The following is a 21034-nucleotide window of genomic DNA, read 5'->3' as shown; positions in this document are numbered from 1 at the left end:
AATAATGACGGACTGTTGGAAGGGATATGAAGGCCTGGATGTTAACAATTTCCGTCATTTGACTGTGAATCAGAGCCTCAACTTTGTTGATCCGGAAAGCGGTGCATGCACGAATTTGATCGAATACGCAAGCGATTGAGTGTGGCTGTCGTGAAGTAGTGATTTTTTGTTTTTTACGTTGGCAGTTGAAGTGCGTCATTGTCTATCATAATGGCGGGCTTCGAAAGAAAGTTCAGTTGTGAAACTTATGTGTTTATTGTAGTATTATATGCTCTAGTTGAGAGTTTTTCAGTGGGTATTGAATTAATAACAGTTCTGCATTCTTCACATTACATCGCATCGTGTGTTTCATATGACTAAAATCGTTTCACTGACTAGAAAACAGAACGTTTGCACTCACATTACGTTGGAGGTGTCATTTCACAGGTAATTTACCACATATCTCTACAATTACTTTACTTGTAACAATTACCAATAGAATGCTTGAGTTTTAAAATGCATCTCCACAAAAAATTCCATCAAATTCGCTTTGTAATTCGAACATTTTGTATTGCAAAATCGTCGGAATCCGCTCAATCCTCGTTTCACCGTAAATTATATAACTTTATAACGTGACTATATTCACTACTAAAATAACTGTAAAAACGAATTTATATCACAAAAGAAGTAAACAAAAATACTATAAACAATCTACAATCTAATATAACGGCCAAATAAACACGGAACAATGAAGAAACTGTGAAACACGTGTGAAAGCACACCAAAACATAACAGAGTTTTTTTTCTACAAAAACAAACTTGGAAGCTCTGTTCTTGCAGTGCTGACTCTCACAGAAATATCCCTTACTCTTGCACACACACACACGCACGCACGCACGCACGCACGCACGCACGCACGCACGCACGCACGCACACACGCACACACGCACACACGCACACACACACACACACACACACACACTCACTCACTCACTCACTCACACTCACTCACTCTCACTCTCACTCTCACTCTCACTCTCACTCTCACACACACACACACACACACACTCTCACTCTCACTCTCACTCTCACTCTCACTCTCACTCTCACTCTCACTCTCACTCTCACTCTCACTCTCACTCTCACTCTCACTCTCACTCTCACTCTCACTCTCACTCTCACTCTCACTCTCACTCTCACTCTCACTCTCACTCTCACTCTCACTCTCACTCTCACTCTCACTCTCACTCTCACTCTCACTCTCACTCTCACTCTCACTCTCACTCACACTCACACTCACACACACACACACACACACACACAAACTTTTTGCGGGAAGTATGAATTAATAACAAGCAAATTACATCACTTTCAAGATTCTCGCTTGGCAGGTAACAGGGAGATGCCACGCCCACGCCTTTGCTACGCACCAAGGCATTTAAACGGCAATTTAAAGACCTTTAAATGGTCGGAGGGCAGAAATGAAACCAGTTTTAGAAGGCTGAAACATCAAGTTAATTTTATATGCATAAAACAAAAAATGCATTTTTTGGCCATTTTTTCACAAATTTGAGTGCTCCATCGCCATGACATTTCTTGAAAATTGCAGCTAGATGAGACCATTTTGTCTGCTCTGGCAATGTCTGACAAGCGAACTTTTGCCTTAGCGGGTTCGTGAATAAGCAAAATCTTCGTTACTATGCAGACAGGAACCCACAACTTCTTCATGAGAAACCTCTACACAGCCAAAAGGTCGTATTCTGGTGCGCTATTGGAGTTTCCATTGGCATTGCCGAACTTTATTTTTTTGAAGACGAAAAACGTCCACTCAACGTCAAGCTCCGAGCGGTGTAAGAACATGACAGGAAACTTTTTTGTTCCAGAACTGTTAACAATGAATAATCTCAACACAACGTTTTCCCAACAAGATGGGGCTACAGCACACACAGCCCGGAACACGATGGTTACACTGCGCCAGTTGTTTCCAAATCAACTGATCTCGCAATTGGGAGATATCGCGCCGTCTGCGAGGTCTCCAGATCTGACAGCCCCAGACTATTTTCTTTGGGGTTATCTCAAAGAGAAAGTTTTCTCCCGGCGGCTACACACTATTCAGGATTTGAAAATGCAATCCAAAAAAGATTCATGTCATTCCCAATGAAATGATTCAACTTGTCATGAGAATCTTGCGAGAGCGCTTGCAGCAATGCATGAATACCGATGGAGGCCATTTGCGGGATGTCATATTCAAGACTTAAAATGGCAATTCATGTACAGTAGTGGCAAAAAAAAAAAAACCGGACCGACCCTTGTAGCTGATTTCAGATCCTTGTTCACTCCAGAGCACTATAGACTAGTAACTAAGACTTTCGTGGTTCGTATCCTGCCTGGGAAGGAAACTTTTTTTTGTTCCTTATTCAAATTTATTCCCAATACTTTTCGATTGCAGCGATATTTTACTACTTAATTAACTTATTATTCCCAGAACATGAATTTTACCAGCAATCGAAAAGTATTGGAAAAAAATTTGAATAAGGAAAAAAAAAAAAAAAAGTTTCCTTCCCAGGCAGGATTCGAACCACGAAAGTCTTATAAAAGGTTAAAATGAATGTATTTAAATGTGAGTATTCACAATAGTTAATTGTGAATGCTCACATTTAAATACATATATTTTAACAATATTTCCGTTCACGTTCTCGTTGTCGTTTTCGTTCCCGGTTTATTGTGAACCAGCCTTTAGTTACCAGTCTATCGTGCTCTGGAGTGAACAAGGCTCTGAAATCAGCTACAAGGGTCTGTCCGGTTTTTTTTATAGTTACGCATATTTTCTGATATTCGTTTTTTATTTTGTACTATTTCCCAAGGCCCACCTTGTATAATACACGGAACAGCAAGGCGTTCCAGTATTTCTCTCTAATCGTTAAATTTCGGACATAGATATACCAGGTTAAATAGACGTAGTTCAACCCAAACTACATTATCCTGAAGTATTTTACATTCCTCCTGAGACACTCTGCATAAGCCTGTACAAAAACCCTAGCATAAGATTTAATAATAATACGTTATCCGCGTAACAGTACCGTGGTTCATTTTTTTAGGAGTGCGCGTGTTGTGTTTGTGCCTGGGGGCGTAAAAATGTTAAATGCGACACTGACTGCTGAGCATATGCTTTTAAAGAACAACACCACAAATATCTCTGGGCATTTGCTTAGCATGATATAAAGCCACCATTAAAAAAAAACAGCGCAAACACAAAACAAGGTACATTAATCTTTTTTAGTTCCACTGCCCTGTCAGAAATTGAACACTGGTCCCATGGATTTATCGGAAACCGTACCTCTCCAATCTCAGTAGTTTGGAATCGTCGAATCGAAGACGGATCTGCTAGATTTGTTGCCAGAGACGCTACCACCCAACATAAGAAGTAAAGATTTAAGGTCATTACTGATGAAGCGATGACGAATCAGCAAATCTGCTGACACTCATGCGTGTCTTTTTTTTTGTAGTTGGTTATTTAACGACGCTACAAGGTTATTTAACGTCGATGAGATTGGTGATAGCGAGGTGGTATTTGGCGAGATGAGGTCGAGGATTCGCCATAGATTATCTCGTATTCACCTTTCGGTTAGGGAAAACCTCGGAAAAAACCTAACCAAGTAATCAGCCCAAGCGGGGATCGAAGCCGCGCCCGAGCGCAACTTCAGAATGGCAAGCAAGCGCCTTAACCGACTGAGTAACGCCGGTGTCTTTCATGCGTGTCATAGTACGCAAAGCAAAACAAACGTTCGGATTGGCCAGTCGCAGCTGTACCTTCCAGTGGGTGGACCAGTGGACTGCAGTGAAGATAACAGAGTAATCGGAAGGAATATTGCAGATCGCAGTGCATTATCTAATCATATATTGGCAGCGTGCTTGCATCGTGTGGCCGAGAATGGCAGAACGTGACAAGAGAGGTATTCAGTGTCAAGATCGTCTGGACATCGAATTTGACAACCTTTGTTATTATCCACCAGGAAAGAAAGGTGAACAATTTTTTTTCTTGCGCTATATTGCTATAATAATGCTATAGGCCTATGTTATACAAAATACGGTGATCTTAAACTTAACACCTGAAAAGAGAGAGTCGTCAAATAGGCCTACGTTGTTTGTTTATGTAGACAGGGCATGAAGAATAAGTCATACTCGCAGTGTATGTAGAGCGTTTCCTAGTTTCTCTAACCGTAAGGCAAATGTGAGGTTAATCTATAGCTAATCCTCGGCCTCATCTCGCTATCATCAATTCCATCGACGCTAAATAATCCAGTAGTTGGTATAGCGTCGTTAAATAACCAAGTAAAAAAAGAGTGAACAATATGAGAAATTTATTAAAATCAAATTACAAAGAATTGTCGGATACTTACTCCAAAACCTTATCTCAAGGCTCGAAATGGACCGGCGGCGCGGCGTGGCGTTCCAATTTCAGGAACCTTTCTGTTCAGTCTCGTAAGAAATAGCTACAATATTGTCCGTACCGGATCGTTTTAGTTTGGTACATTTTTCAATTAAATGTGAATTAAAATTGTGAATACTGACAACAGCTTTATTGTTATTATAGCATTCGTATAAGATCTCGCTATTTATTACTACGTTTTCATGAAATATTCAAATCGATTTGAATACGTTTATCGTACTGAATACGATCCCCCCGATCCTTGTTTTCATGCAATTTTCGATACGTATTGAAAACGATTTGAATACGGAAGTTGAAGTTTCGAAAGTAGTTATGTTGGTTAACATGTCATCGACATGAAGAATGGTAATATTACGAGTTACAACACGCCTTTTCAACATACACAATTGCCCTCGCTGTTGATAAAACAGCTGGCGCAGCAAATAATGATCGTTCATGCGCTTAGCGTATTGAAATCGTTTTGAATACGATACTCGTTTTCATGGAACTCAATCCATATTGAATACGATCCTATCCAACTTTTTAGGTGTATCGACCTTGATACTCATAATATTTAATCCCCGTTTTCATGGAAGTTTCAATACGATAAACGTATTCGAATTGATTTGAATACTCCATGAAAACGTAGTAAACAATAGCCACCGGCGCACAGTGTGCAATTTTCCCGATCTAGGTGGACAAAAGTCAAATTTCGACTTGTTTAGTTATGCATAGGTGAATATGAATTCGTGTCCTTTAATATTTGAAAAATGTTGTGAGTAATAGCTTTTATTGATTTATCAGCGGCAAAACATAGGCCTATACGAGTATATTTAGAAGGATATAAACTTTGAGTTCTTCCTAACACTTCTAGCTCCGGTTCAGTCGTAGAGAGAGGGGCTTACTATGTGGGTGAAAAACAGCGAATTGTTAGTGATTTATTGTGTTCTGAAGCATGGAATTTGTTCATAAAGGTACGTTCTTACTAATGTAACTTCAATTACAATTTTATAAAGTATTTTCCTCCTTACGGTAGGGTTTAAATTTTACAATTTAAAAAGTCATGTTTTTAAAGTATAGCCGGTCACGTCCGGCAACAACAATTCTTTTACCATTTAATACAGCATCATTTAGAGTGTTGAATCCTTGTTTTAAAGTTTGCGCACTCTTATGCATTTATCAGTAATTAATTTTTTTCAATGGTGGGGCGTAAGGTAATTGTTCCATGTTCGGCTTAACAACAGAAAAGAATCATTGACTAAGGAAGTTTTTAATCAATGTGAGAGTGGTTTAGGCCTACAATATTATTCACATGATATGGAATATAAGTTTAAAAATACATTGGACACATTTTTATCTAACCTTAACAAGCGCACAGTGAATCAGAACCCAAATCATTAGCTGGATAAAATTAATAACTTCTCTGCAGTCTAACGCATTGTTATGAAACTTTGTACATGACTTACAGGTGGCACATATGATTTGTGTACAAACTCTGATTATGTTTGCACAAGAAAAACTACCTCTTTATAGTGGGTGCATTTAGACAGAATGAATATCTTCTTTCCTATCTAAAAGATTTTTATGATACATTATACGAAAGTTACAGGTAGCATATATTTTTGTGCACAAACTATATTTACGATTCAATAAGTGGAACTACTCCTTTTAGGGATGCATTTAAACAAAATTAATAAATTCTCTCCTATCTAACGGTTTTTATGAAACTTTATACAGAAGTTTCAGGTGGAATATATATTTTTTGTCTACAAAGTCCGATTATGTTTTATAAGAGGAATTGCCTCTTTATAGTGGTGCATTTAGACAAAATTAACAACTTCTCTCGTATATAAACTATTTTTATGCAACTTTGTACAACTACTAGGCCTACAGGTAGCGTACAAATGTAATCAGAATTTGTGCACAAAATATATGCTACCTATACAAAGTTTCATAAAATCTGTTATGTAGAGAGAAGTTAATCTTGTGTAAATGTACCCCCTGTAAAGGGGTACTTCCTTGTGAAACTGTAAATAATAATAATAATAATAATAATAATAATAATAATAATAATAATAATAATAATAATAATAATAATAATAATAATGATTTATTTTAGCTGGTAAATAGAGTTTATACACAAAAAAATACATTCTACGTGTAATTTCCGTACAATTTTTCATAAAAATCTGTTAGATAGGAGAGAAATTACTATTTTTGTCTAAAACCAGCTGGTATAAAGGGGTAGTTCCTCTTTCACAATCATAGTCAGAGTTTCCGCACACAAAGAATATGTGCTATCTATAATGTCTGTACAAAGTTTCATAACAATCCGTTGGAATGCAGAAAAGTTATGAATTTTGTCCAGCTAGATTTGCGTTATTGCACACTGTGCGGCGCGGCGTAGCTCAGTCAGCTGAGGCGCTTGTCTGCCGACCCAGGGTTGCACTCGGACGCGGGTTCGATTCTCGCTTGCTTTTTTTTTTAGATTTTCCCAACCGTAAGGCGAATGTCAGGTAATCTATGGCGAATCGACCTCATCTCGCCAAATGTCTCACTATCACTAAATCTATCGACGCTAAATAACCGAGTATTTGATACGGCGCCATTAAATAACCAACCTAAAACAATTTAGTATATTTTAGCGACATGTATTTGATATGTCTGATTCTGCAGCGACTATAGTTGAGATTCTGAAAAAATAGCATTGGATTAATGAACTGGAAAGGTCCGGGACTATGCACAATTTATCTTTCCTTGTCGAGCTAATGATAAGATGTCATAGGTCAAGGTCACGCTAGGCAGAAAGTCAAATTTCTTATTTTTTCAACTGCAATCTGAGTAGCCTATCCATTTCAAAGACTCGAAACAAAGGTCCGGTAGTAAGTGGAAGTAAATTTGGTAATATCATAGGACATGTAATCATTGACTTTATACCGAGATATGCGACAAGGTTAGTGGGTTAGTTGAGGGAATTATTTAAGTGATATGGGGTCGAGGCTTAAATAATCTCCTCAACTAACCTTGTCACATAGGTACCTCTGTTTACTGTCACTTATCTATTCCCTCATTTAACCCATCGATGAATAGTTACATGTACTATGAAATTACCGTAAATGTTGTTATTAAAGATGTGTATATTTATGTAATATGACTACCGTTCGTCATTTCCGTCGTCCGTGTAAATATGATAAAGAGATGAAAATTTCCGAAGAAATCTGTCCGAAATTTTATACCACGTACAGTTTCCCTGGAAAAGGATGAGACGATTGAATATTCCTAAGTCTCAGATGTAAGACACTGCGCATGATCGGAGACCAGAGCACCGATACACAAGATAACGAATATTGAGTTACTTAAATTCAGGCTATTTGGTTTGTTACTAGCATCGTTCCGAAATTCAATTAAAAAACTGCAAAAAATATGATAATATTACGTAAATAAAAGATAAATATATACATAAATCGTGTAGTTAGATCGACAATGGACCTTCATGACTAGATGGACACTCCGCACAGAAAGGAAAGTTTTCATGTCGTTTCCATAGCTCAGACGGTAAGACTTCTGCGTGTTGTGTAGAAGAGTGCGAGTTCGATTCTTAGTCTACACAACAATTTTTTTTTGTCTAAATAACGTTGAAATAGCTAAGTCACGTTGAAATATAGTTTTACAAAGTCCTGAGATTAAGTGTTAATGATCGCAAACAATACAAAATTACAAGTTATAATATTATAAACGTTAATCTAATGAATGCATTTATACACACACATATATACAATGTAAATGCATACATATTAAAAACTAACAATTAAAATGAAATTAAAAAAAATATATAATAATAGACAAACTTTTACAAAAGTTTAGAGTCCTTAGGCTATGGCATTTGTTGAGTAATTATTACAATAATTTATTAATAACTTTCCCATATGTGTAAGAAATGCACTCGCAAAAAACAATTTTTGTTAAAAGTATGGCTTTGGAGTATTTCATTCTCACCCTTGCAGTTAATTTTAACTATTTTATCTACGTGTTTGCATTCAATTTTATTCATGTTATGATTGAATGTATAAGCATTGTTGCAGTTATTCACTAATTACATATATTAATAATAATTATTAAATACATCTGTTAAGTAACCAATTGCAGTATCTTTTGCAAAATCTTGAATGTTTAAGTTGTCAATAATATTTCTGTACTATATACTATAATACGGTAAAAGAATTTGCAATAGATTTGGGATCCTCTACTTTATAATCATTGGTTTTAATGAAAAAATATTTTCTTTCTTAGGATATCTACAAGTTTAAATTTAATAATATTACGAATAGGTTTAATTGCATTATCTGAATTTTGTACTTTTCTACTCAAATATATTCTATTTCCCTCTTTCATAATTTTTGATAAATTACACTGTACTTCTTGCAGTATTTAAGAACATGAAGATCATTACATTGCAACTCATTACATATAGATTCTTCTTTTTAATACATGAGATTTTGAAGTCCCTGCGTTATCTACATGTTTTAACTTTTGAATTTTTTCACAACATTGAGTGAAGAACATCCACTGAAGTGATTATGAAATTAAGTGAAAAATTCAATATATTTACTCTTAATATCAGTAGTACCAGTATCATATATGTTTTTCCAAGATTCATTTTGTAGACATAAATGTAAATAATCACTAGATACAGCAATTACGATCCTTTCTTAGTTTTTAAATTAATATTTTGAAATTGTTCAGTGACATTGGAAACACATAGGATTTGTTTATCATGGTCAGACAAGCCATTGATTATAGGTTCTGTCGAATAGGAATTCAGTCTAATTCTGTGTACAAAACGTTTATCAATGGCTGTGTTACTTCAGCTTGTATGCTATGGGAAAATGACCCTACGAATAAGGTTTCCAGTTTCAAGGAGTGAATTTAATTTACTTTTACGGAAAAGTTCCGAGAGATAATCTATGTTTATGTCACTACAGATCACAAATTCCATATGAGATTTCTAAAGTCTTTTCTTTACAAATTCAATGTTGGCTATAAATATTAATAAATAATGTAAGAAATATGAATGATTGTAGTTATAAGTCTGATTTACATTATAAAAAGCAAGAAGTTACATTCCTCGGCAAGATTCGAACTTTCGATGTTTGGTTTTGTCGTCCAACGCACAACCACGGACCTATTCAATGCTTATGTTAATAACCTACAATTTAGCTGTAGCAATGTGGTGTCATAACTTGGGGTTTGTTTATTTAATGTAATTGGATTTAATTTGATTAGTTTCGCAACAATTGGACTTCCTGTTATATCCTGTTATTTAGATATTTAATTTAGGGTTAATTTATTAACTCTTACTATGCAAGATGCCTCTTATTTCAATAATTCTATATCATGTTAAATAGTCATTGTCTACACTAAAGTATTATCGTCATCTCTCATTTCTCATCGTAATGGCGAACCGACGTGACATGAGACAGCGAGTTATAGCTCTAGTTGAGGCTGGATATGGGGCTAGATCTGCTGGCCGTTTGGTCGGTGTTCCTGGAAGTACAGCCGCGAGATGGGTTCATCGTTACCAAAATTTTGGGGAGGTCGAAAATCGCCCTATTCCTGGGCGTCCGCGGATTTCTTCATTGGAAGAGGATGCTCTTTTATTCGAGACAGTTCGACAGGACCCCTTTCTGACTGCTAACGAAATAAGAGCAGCATCTAACTTTCCCGGCTCTTCACAGACTGTGATCAGCAGTTTGAGGAACCGCGGTATTAGGAGCCGGAGGGCTGCGCAAATGGAAATATTGGGGGAAGCACAAGCTGTCGACCGTCTTGCCTTCGCTACCAATCGAGTGGATTTCGATTGGAGAAATGTAATTTTCTCCGACGAAACAACCATCTCAAGTGATTACGAAGGTCCTGTCCGTGTCTATCGTGAGGATGGTCTCCGACATGATCAGCGCTATGTGCACCGACGTGAAAGATCGGGGCGCTTTAGCATATCGTGTTGGGGGTGGATGTCTTACGATGGACCTGGCGTTATAGAACGCATCGATGGCCGGTTTAATGCGGAAACTTACGAGCACATTCTGGAAAATATATTCCTTCCCTCCGCCCGAGAACTTTTCCCGAAAGAACATTGCTGTTCCAGCAGGATAACCATCCCGTGCACTATGCTGCAAGCATTCAAAGATGGTTTCAAAGGAGACCCGAGATCGAAATCATTAATTGGCCTCCGAAGTCACCTTATTTGAATGTCATCGAAAATTTATGGGCGGAATTGAAAAAGAGAAGGATAGCCACCTATGCCCACCGACGCCCTCGAAATCGAGACGAATTGTGGGATCAAGTTGTTGACACCTGGGAAGATCTCGACGGGGATCAGAACTTATTCCACAATCTCGTGACATCCATGCTGGATCGACTTAGAGCTGTAATAGAAGCTGATGGCATGTGGACAAGATTTTAAGTTAACAGGTCTCTTTTTGTTTCTTATGATTTTTGTTTGAGGAAGAATACTTTTAACTTCCAAGTAAGATTTATTTTTTTTGACGAGGTTCAGCCCACTTGTAAGACCCAGAAATTGGGCATAAATTATTCCATATTTTTCGACAAATTAGACAGTCGAGGAACTCTGAACAAATTAATTACACCTCAATAAAAAAAAAGTTTTACCTGGGATCGTACACGAGACGTTTCGGTTATACAATGGAACCGGCATATGAGCTACCGAGACAAGACAGTGATAGCAGCAGTCCAGAATGTAGATCCCTTAGCAGGAATTTGCCATTCGGTACAGTGAAGCAATGATATTTTGGGACTCGAGCTACGTTGTGAAATCCTGGCCTTAAATGGCAGTCTTCTTCGTGATCCTTATTCTGGTCCTTGTCCTTGTTGTGGTCCTTGTAACAATTCTTGTACTATCTGTCATGTTATGTATCCCTACGTCGATATCGAGTGAACCGCACTGTAGAACTTTAACTTGCGACGACCAAGAATCGTCTCATTCCTTTCAGGGTAACTGTACAAAAGCCACTTATCGTCGAAAAACATTTCGATTTCGTAGATGTTTAAATAAATATCGTCCACTGTTTCTGCAGAACAAAGAGAGGATTTGACCGAAATGGTGCAATTCTTTGAGACAGCAATGTTGGAAGATCACATGATCATTTGTTATTTGGTTGTTTATTACTACTATATAGACAAACGATATAGCCTATTGTGTAATGTCTTTAGGTTCACCTAAAAACCGTTCAATGATTACGATGGTGAGCTCAATACGAAACAAAATACAATATTGACAGTCTTCTTTACTTTACGTGAATAATTTTGTATTTGTATAATAAATTACAAACAAGATATAAAGAATCATGAACACGCGTACCAACAAGGCGTGTGTTTGTGTGTAATCTCACATGTATGTAAGAAATACAAAATTTAAAATACTGAAATATAAAAAAGTAAAATGAAATAACATGGAATAAAAAAAAATTATACATAGAACTAATTTAAATATAATTTATAAGGAAATGTTTAATATTTTTATTGAACTTAATAAGGGAAAATTAAAAAATTCACGGGCATTTTTATTATGGAATAAATTATATAATATTGGTCCTAGAGTAATAGCACAGTCTAGTATTTACAGTCACGAAGCTCAATACGTAGTAAATATGCATTCATAGATAGTTGCTAACCACTAGGATCGCTACTATCTCCTCATCACAGACAAAGCGAAATAGTACCTGCACAGTCTATTGTTCGTAGAATCCTCATAAACTTAAGCTTCGTGACTGTACAGTATATATTAGACTGTGGTAATAGTGTGTTTAAAACCTGCCTTTGTGAGAAATGTCTGCTCTCTTAATGATAAATTAACATTCCGCCTAGGATTGTAAACATAAGTAAATTGCATAAACCTTTAGAACGTTTGTGATATAATATGCATACACTTTTAGAACTCGACTATCCTATGTTCAGATCCGTGTGGCCAACGTTCATTATGGACATTCAATTCCGCCACTGTTCAACGGAAGAACAGGAGTTCATCGACACTACAGCGCAAATGGCTAAAGGCTCATTCACAATGAAAATTAAACATAACCCTAACATAAACACAGAAATTTGCGTAATTTGTAATGTTTCTTTTGAAACAGCCTGTACTCCTGTGTTAGAAATCTGCAGCGGTCATCTACTGAATTAGGTGTTAGTGAAAAAAAAAACACCATAGTCCCATGTTAAAGGAGTGAAAATTTTCAGTAGTTTTCATAAAACAACCACAGTTCAAAGATTTTTTTGTGAAAACAGCCATTTTCCAGGAAGATGTTACGATGGTAGCATTTACAAATAATATCCCATTCATAAACAAAAGCAATAAAAGTCTTTTGAATTCAATATTTTGTAATGTTAATTGAAAAAAAAAAAAGTTCAGACAAATTTGGGGGGGGGGCACTGCTCCCACATACCCTCCCATAACTCTGCCTATGGTTATGCCCTATTATAATTTCATTTATAGTAGACCTACAGTTGAAGCCATATACAACTCGGTCCGAAACATCGCGGATATGGATGTAACACTATAAGAAACTTGCACCCCAAAAATACTTTTATTAAATGATCATATTCCGATATACTGTACCACGGTCAAGCTATAACAGGAGAGTAAGTAAATGATATCCCCCGTAACCTCGTTATATCGGGATTCTATGGTTTTGTTTTGCCCCCCAAAGGAAACGGTTCTCTCTCCGCCTATGCACTGAAGAGAAATACAAAAGTTGTCATGAAAATACAATATACACAAGTGTCTCCATGTGAACAATTTTCTACGTAATAATTTTCATGAAATCGGCTTCATGGAATTAGTTGCGAAACCTAGTGTCGTCGTGTAAACAAGCCTTAAGGTTCGCTGTGCAGCCAGGTTTCGAGCAGGCAACGACCCTCGTCCCTAGGCCAGCCCCCTCCGTGCGTCGCCAGCCGGCGATCGGGGAATGCTATGGAATGATGACGAAATTATGTACATGCCTAATATAGGGGAAAACGGGAGAACACCGAGAAAAACTCCAAATGCGATCTTCTCCACAAGTGTTAATCCAATCCAGATCTAACCGGGACTCGAACCCTGGCCGCCTGCGTGACAGGCTAGAGGTTTGACCATTCAGCTACCGCAGAGACTAGAGAAACATACTAATATGTATATTGGAATTTGAGTGAAGAGTCTGAAGCACCGAAGGAAACAAAAGACAATAACAATCGAACAAATGCAATAATTTTCAATGTTACAATTAATAATTACACAAGATGGATGTCCGAAGAAAAGTGCAATATGTTTTGCGACTGACAAAGTTTGAATCTGTGACTCGTGTACGACGTGAATTTCTTCGCGTATTTAACGTTGCGTGAAGGTCATCGTTACTCTTCAGAATCCCAGCCGTCATGAATGTTTGTACTGAACACTGTTATTGTGATGTTACATGTGCCATAAGTGAAGGCTGAGTGTCGTCATGAAAACTCTTCGCTCAAGTTCCATTATAGATATTAGTATGTTTCTTTAGTCTCTGCGGTGGCTGAGTGGTCAGACCTCCAGCATGTCACGCATTTTTATCACTAAATATTATCACTAAATATTTGGTAAATTTGTTATTTGAGCAACTTTTCAGTGTTAATTGAAACTATGGTGTTTATTCACAAATTTACCATATCTTTCGTATTAAACATCTAATTTGACACCACAATAATAACGAGAACATTAGAAAACCGACATCGCCGAACAAAATTTGGCACCAGATAGTTTTTTTTCGTCAAAACATACTTTTTCAATAGCTGTTGTCGACAACTTGTTTATAAATTTTTATAAACACATTATTGTAAGAAATGTATCTTTTCTCAAAAACTCATATATATATATATATATATATATATATATTGTTCTGAATTTTTACTGTAATATACATATCAAGAGAGCTAATAAACTGAGTCATTTAGTTTTCTGATAATATCCCATACCGAAATTTGCAAAATTTTTCATGAATGTAATTTTATCAGAATATTTACATAATAATATGTTTTAAAATAAAATATTTCTTAATATCACATTTCTAATTAATTCAGATTGCTATTATGTGCATGAAAATGTAACTCCAAAAGAAGTCCTGTAAATAAGTTGAATAGTTTCAGAGAAAAGAAACATCATTTCATAATATGTTAAATTATTTACAACAATTTATGAACAATTTGTTGACAACAGCTATTGAAAATGTATGTTTTGACGAAGTATCTTAAAAAAAGGACCAATTTTTGTGAATACAGCATAAAAATCATGGTGCTAGACAATTTTTTTTTCAAGAATGTATGGTTTTCACAGCGTTATATGTTAATACCACTTTAATTGTGTAAACTGAATAATGATTTACTGTAAGCTACCTAATCTAAAAGCAGCATACATAAATTTTCCGGGATATCTTGTTAATATTTCATGAACAACTAAATGATTTCTGGAAAATTTGACGGATGTATTCTGCAAGGCCCATAACAGAGTCAGTGTTCATTCATTTAGTTTCAAGTGGTAGTATCTTATTGACTCAGCATCAAGAGAAGCATTAATGCCATTTTTCCTTCTACAGCAGCGTTGCAACAAATAGAGTGCCACTTTGTTTTAGTTCTCTGTTTAAAGCTAACCACTCTTTCCAACACAGTTTTGTTTCGTATTTTGTCTGTCCATTTCACACGCTCCATCCTTCTTCATATCCACATTTCAAATGCTTCTATTAGCTTCTCTTCACTTCGTCGTAATGTCCATGTTCATGCCCCATACAATGCTACGCTCCACACAAAGTACTTCATTAGTCTCTTTCTCAGTTCTTTTTCCAGAAGTCAGCAAAAGATGCTCTTTTTTCTATTAAAAGCTTCCTTTGTTATTGCTATCCTCCTTTTGACTTCCTGTCTGCAGCTCATGTTACTGCTTATAATACATCCCAAGTATTTGAAGTTGTTCACGTGCTCTACTGCCTCATGTAGAATTTGCAAGTTTACCTTCTTTATTTTCCTTCCTATGACCATGGTCTTCGTCTTGTTGGCATTTATCTTCATCCCATACTGCTCACAGCTCATTTAGCTCCAGTAGCATATTCCTTAGTATCATCTCCTCTTCTGCTAACAACGCCATATCATCAGCAAATCTTATGCACTTTATTCTTCTTTCTCCTACTATCACTCCTCCCATGTTCTGAAAACAGTTCTTCACTAAATACTCCAAGTAGATGTTGAACAGGGAGGTGATAAATGGCATCCTTGACTTACTCCTTTCCCTATTTCGCTTCCTTCTGACATTTCTTCTCCTATCCTGACTTTGACTCGTTGTTTCATATAAAAATTACTGAACAGCCTTCTTTCTTTCCAATGCACATCAAAGGTCTTTAGGATCCCCATCAGTTTATTCCAATCCACTCTGTCAAACAACTTTTCTAGGTCCACAAATACTATATACACCGAAAAAGTATAATAAACTCATGAAATATATCCGTACAATAAATTTGATCTCATTTTCAATATTCGGATAAAAAATCTACGATATTTAAAAAGAAGAATTATTACATTATACGGACTGTATAGCCTGCCATAACATTGAGAATACTTGAAACTATTTTGAATTATCCTTTCATAAAATGGAGCAATTTTTAAGGAGAGGAAAAAGATCTGTTTTGATGTAATCTTGATTAATGCACGTATTTCCTTTGCTACTCATTTATTTTTCAATGAATGCATAAAACATGTAAAAAAGTTAATTGCTACTTAGAGCATAGAACTTTTTTTCCATAATGTTGGTGTTAATTCGTGTACGGAGTACTAAAATAAGTTCGTTAGAAATTTCGATAGCGCGCACCGTGCACAAACTCTTCATGTTGGCCTGGTTCAACCAATGTCCCTGAGCACTGCCACACTGAAACTCTCTATGGACTTGATAAAGATAATTAAGAAACAAAACTGGAATTACTAGACTTAGGGGAGGTCGGGGCAAGTTTGGCACGTTAAGCTAAACACTCACATAAGTACAATAAAAAGACAATTTATGTTTCAAAATCTTAATGATAAATACACTTGATATATTTGTATTATGTATATGGATCAGAATTTACAAAAAAGTGAAGCATTGAATTAAAAACAAAAATAAATTAAAGACGCTACATTTGCCGAAGTTGCCCCGCACTCTGGGGCAACTTCGTCAGTATTTGTATCCTCAACAAAATAGCTTATTTCCGAGTTCAGATTTCATTTACAACACAACAAACTCTCACAGGACTAAATTTAATATGTGAACATATCACAAATGAAGTGTTCAAATAAATTTTCCATGTCTGTACATGTTAATATGCCCATCATATGTGTGGCTAATCTTTGTTTAGACAGTTTTTTTGACTTCATGAAAGCCTCAAGTCAGGGAGATCCAGCCATCTTCTGGTTTGTATTGAAAGGATGCTCTATATGATTGGATTCTGCGAATCCGAAGGCTAATTTTCGAAATTCCACTCTAGACTTTCCCAAAAACAGTTTCTGCAGATTGATTGCACGCTACTTCAAATTTTCAGCCATATCTGAAGCAAACACACTTTTAAACCTGACTTTATTTTATACACCTAGTACTGAAAGATCTACTTTCAGCGAATACTAAAGTGTAGTTCATGGCACTCCATAATTTTTTCGACAGATGTCAGGCTTATCTTCTCTTATTATGCTCACATAGAGCTTTCTTGATTGCGTCCTGGTCATATTTGTTTTCAGTTTTCCACTTGTAATTTAGAACCATTTAACTGGTAATAAATAAGCAACTGAAATGTACGAGGGTCACACTAAAAAGTAATGCAGAACATTTTTAAGTTTATTTTTAATTCTACACCTTTGCAATTTATGGAGGCCATAGATACGACCTTCCCGCTTGTATTCATTTTTAATTTAAGTCGTTCTCATTAGTGGCTCCATGATAGCACTCCTTCTAGATTGTTGCTGTACTTGATATTCGTCAGAAGCAACTTGCTGTTATCGAGTTCCTGTGCTGTGAAAACGAGACTGTGGGAAAAATTCACAAGAGGTTGAAAAAGGTGTATGGAGATGCAGCTGTCGATTGCAGTACGGTTAGTCGCTGAGCAAGCAGATTATCTGGTGAAAGAGGACAAGCCAACAATTGGGATACTCCTCGCTGCGGCAGACCCTGCAGTGCACGAAGTTTTGATAATGTGCAGCGTTTTGACAACATGGTTGTGGCTGACAAACGAGTAACAGTGAAAGAATTGTCACTCCAAGGTTTGTGCCAGGTGGGTTCCGAGGATGTTGACAGAAACCCACAAAGAAACCGAAAAATAGTGTTCAGGGAACTTTTGGACAAGTATGAGAATGGTGGCGATGACTTTCTTGCAAGAATGGTGAAAGTAGATGAAACATGGCTCCACCATTTTCAACCGGAGACAAAGAGGCAAACAATGGAGTGGCATCATGCTAATTCACCAAAGAAAAAGAAATTCAAAACTGCGCCTTCAGCAGACAAAGTTATGGCTACAGTGTTTTACAATTCAGAAGGGCTCTTGCTTGTGGACATCATACCACACGGAACCATCATTAATTCTGACGTGTATGTGGCAACTGTCAAGAAACTTCAAGCTCGACTGAGCCGTCTTCGACCACATCGGGAGAAGCAGGATGTTCTGCTATTGTACTACAATGCACGGTCACATGTCAGTCACAAGATCACAGACCACATCAGAAAACTTGGATGGGCAACACTGAAACATCCGCCTTACAGTCCTGATCTGGCACCATGCGATTATCATCTCTTTGGTAAACTGAAGGAATCTCTTCGCGGAACGAGTTTTGAAGATGACGACTCCCTCGTGCACGCTGCTAAAGAGTGGCTCAAACGTGGTGATAAAGACTTTTATCGTGTAGATATATAGGCCCTTATTCCAATGTGGACTAAGGCAGTTGAAAGGAACAGGGATTATGTGGAAAAGTGACATTTTTTTTCCTAAAGGATGTATCTACGTTCTGTGAAAATAGTTTAGCTATAGGATAAAAATGTAATTTTCAAATATTGTGCATTACTTTTGGAGTGACCTTCGAATAATTGCTTTAAATTACTTTAAATGTTATAAATACTTATTTTATATAGGTAACAAACAATACAGAAACACTATCGTCTTCCTCTTTTCCATAAGGCAAGATCGGCAGCTTACTGCCGAAGTTGCCCCAATTGACAAGAAAAAAAAATTATTAATCAGGACCCTTACTAGGGCCTTGCAACCAGCTTGCCAAGCTCATAGTCTGATACAGATTTAGTCGTTCTAAACAATGATCCCACTCACTAATATCGTCAATGTTATCGTTATGGGTTCTTTAAGACATTCAATATCATAATTACAATAAGCAATGAGTTAAAAAATATATTTACCTGTCAGATGTGCAACTATCTCTCCATACCACACAAGCGTTATTCACAGCAAGAGGCTATGTTTTCTCAATACACTACCCTCTGAACAAGCCCTTATTTGCTCAGGTCTTCGAAACAAATGCTATGACGAAGTTGCCCCTAATGCCGAACTTGCCCCGATCTCCCCTACATTTTTGCGACATTCTGTTATTATTAATGAATTCTTGTGCAGTTTTATGTGAAGGACAAAGTCGTTTTCACTCCCCAGTACGGTTGTTCCACTGTGCGTGCATAGAGTGTAGTGTTAGTTTGAAAAAGTTCATATATGAACATAGATTAAATGCTGTTAGGAGGTATAAAAATTCTGTAGTAGTCTGCGCATTGTTTCATATTTTATTGTAAATAAGATGTGATATGCAGAGTTACGAATATGGAATAGCATTTTGTTTTGTTTTTTTTTATTATTTTATTTTATTTTTTTTTATTTTGAAACCTACATATATTGAATACTGAACGTAAAGCATCGTTTTGCTTATTGCTTAATGTCCCTGTGAATAGTATACAGAACTTAGAATTAGTAACATATTATGCAATCTTTGAAAAAATAATAATTTTCTCAAAATCTAACATATTTTCTTCATAAAAATGGAAGTACAATTAATATGGAATACTATTAACAAGTTACAAGATTAAGAAAGTTGCAAAGTCAAAATGGCCTCTACTAAGAAAAACACAGAACAAGCATTCAGCATCTTCATTAGAAAGTGTTTTCCCGACCGTAATACTGAATCCAGATGAATAGTCTCTCACGTCTTCTTTCGAACTTGTTTTATGGACACTTGCATTGGCTTTTCATTGCACTGTTTTCTAAGTTTGTTGGAAGGTGAGGTTTTCCCTCCTCCTAGAAGTGCCAACACTAGTAACGAAACAGAAAACCTGGGTATAAAGCTGGAATAGTACTAATAATTAGAGCCGGATGTTTAGGCATTTATAACAGTTAAAATAGGCAGACAATAATCTTTGAAAAAGGCATTACAAATTTAAAAAAGGCATAATATATTTTAGCAATAAATTTAAATTATATCAACATAACTCACATATTTACTTCGTAGGTGACACATGTTGACTTATAAAATACTTTTTTTCCTGATTAACTGTCTTTTCATAAACCTTACATAATAAAACTGTTCCATCGGTTGAAAACACATGGGCACCAAATTCACGTAAACTTTGAAATGGTTTACTGAATTTAGGCATTCTAGCTAATCGACTAATCGATCTTACACCTTCTGTCACCCGACAATAATTGACTGTTCCTCACTCAAATTTCTTTCTCCTACAATAATAAACACGTGTAGCATAAAATTGTAACAGTAAGATTTGAAAATATGAAAGGAAACAATTTAAAATTCTACATGACACCTTCTATGAGAACGAGCTTAATATTTAAAATTATAAAGCTGATTGTTGTTATCGTGAAGACATGGCAATATTATATTTGTAACTGTGGATTGTCGATCATTATTCATATTACACCAATAATATTAAAGTACGATTATTAGCGGATTAAGCACCGAAATAAATTACTTTTATTTATTATTGTTAATAAAGTTAATCATTGTTTCAAATATTTAAATTTCATACACATTACATTACAGTTAATTAGAAAATTGCAAATATACAAGAAATATTGCTTTAAAATAACAAAGAAAGACATATATTAGCAAGAAACACCTTAAAAAAGGCAAAATAGGCAAAATAAAAATTAATTTACAATTCATTTTAATATATCAATATGCCTGGTAAATTATTAATAAGTATTTAATGAATTTCAATCTTAAGGCATATAAACTTGCAAATGTTTATTTGCTATTTAATAACAATATATGAACGTTTTCGCCGTTTAGGGCATCTTCAGATATAACAAAACATATTATCTGGACCTATGATAACATATTATGCAAATAACAAGGAAAATAGAGAACAATATATGTGGTACATGAAATTCAATATCTCAACTAATTACACCCAACAGTAATTCTTTAACATAAACAACATTTTTAACGAGTAATCTTATAACAATAATAATTATCTGCGTCTCTATATAATAACTTGTCTATATTTGCATTTATTATTATCATCTCTTAATCTCTATTTTCAGGTGAAACAATTACAAAACACACAACATCAACTACGAAACTATCTTGAACTTACGACAA

General features: G+C 35.9%; 1 protein-coding gene across 5 annotated transcripts in view; it reads left to right on the top strand.

Moving 5' to 3' along the window:
• Positions 1-3752: 3752 nt before the first annotated feature.
• LOC138703129 (ATP-binding cassette sub-family G member 1-like) overlaps positions 3753-21034 on the top strand; it is a 57569-nt gene continuing 40287 nt past the window's right edge. For 3 of the 5 annotated variants that reach the window (XR_011332975.1, XM_069830745.1, XM_069830743.1), the window contains exon 1: positions 3754-4001. Coding sequence is in view for 3 of the 5 variants with exons in the window: in XM_069830743.1 (XP_069686844.1) it covers positions 3911-4001 (91 nt within the window). In the remaining 2 variants the exon portion in view is untranslated. Of the gene's footprint in view, positions 4002-21034 lie in introns of all 5 variants that reach the window. The other 2 variants (XM_069830744.1, XM_069830747.1) reach the window with 1 other exon arrangement.

The sequence above is a fragment of the Periplaneta americana genome, chromosome 7, assembly GCF_040183065.1.
Source record: "Periplaneta americana isolate PAMFEO1 chromosome 7, P.americana_PAMFEO1_priV1, whole genome shotgun sequence".
NCBI classification, from domain to species: Eukaryota; Metazoa; Arthropoda; class Insecta; order Blattodea; family Blattidae; genus Periplaneta; species Periplaneta americana.
This window is presented reverse-complemented; position numbering and strand designations above follow the sequence as displayed.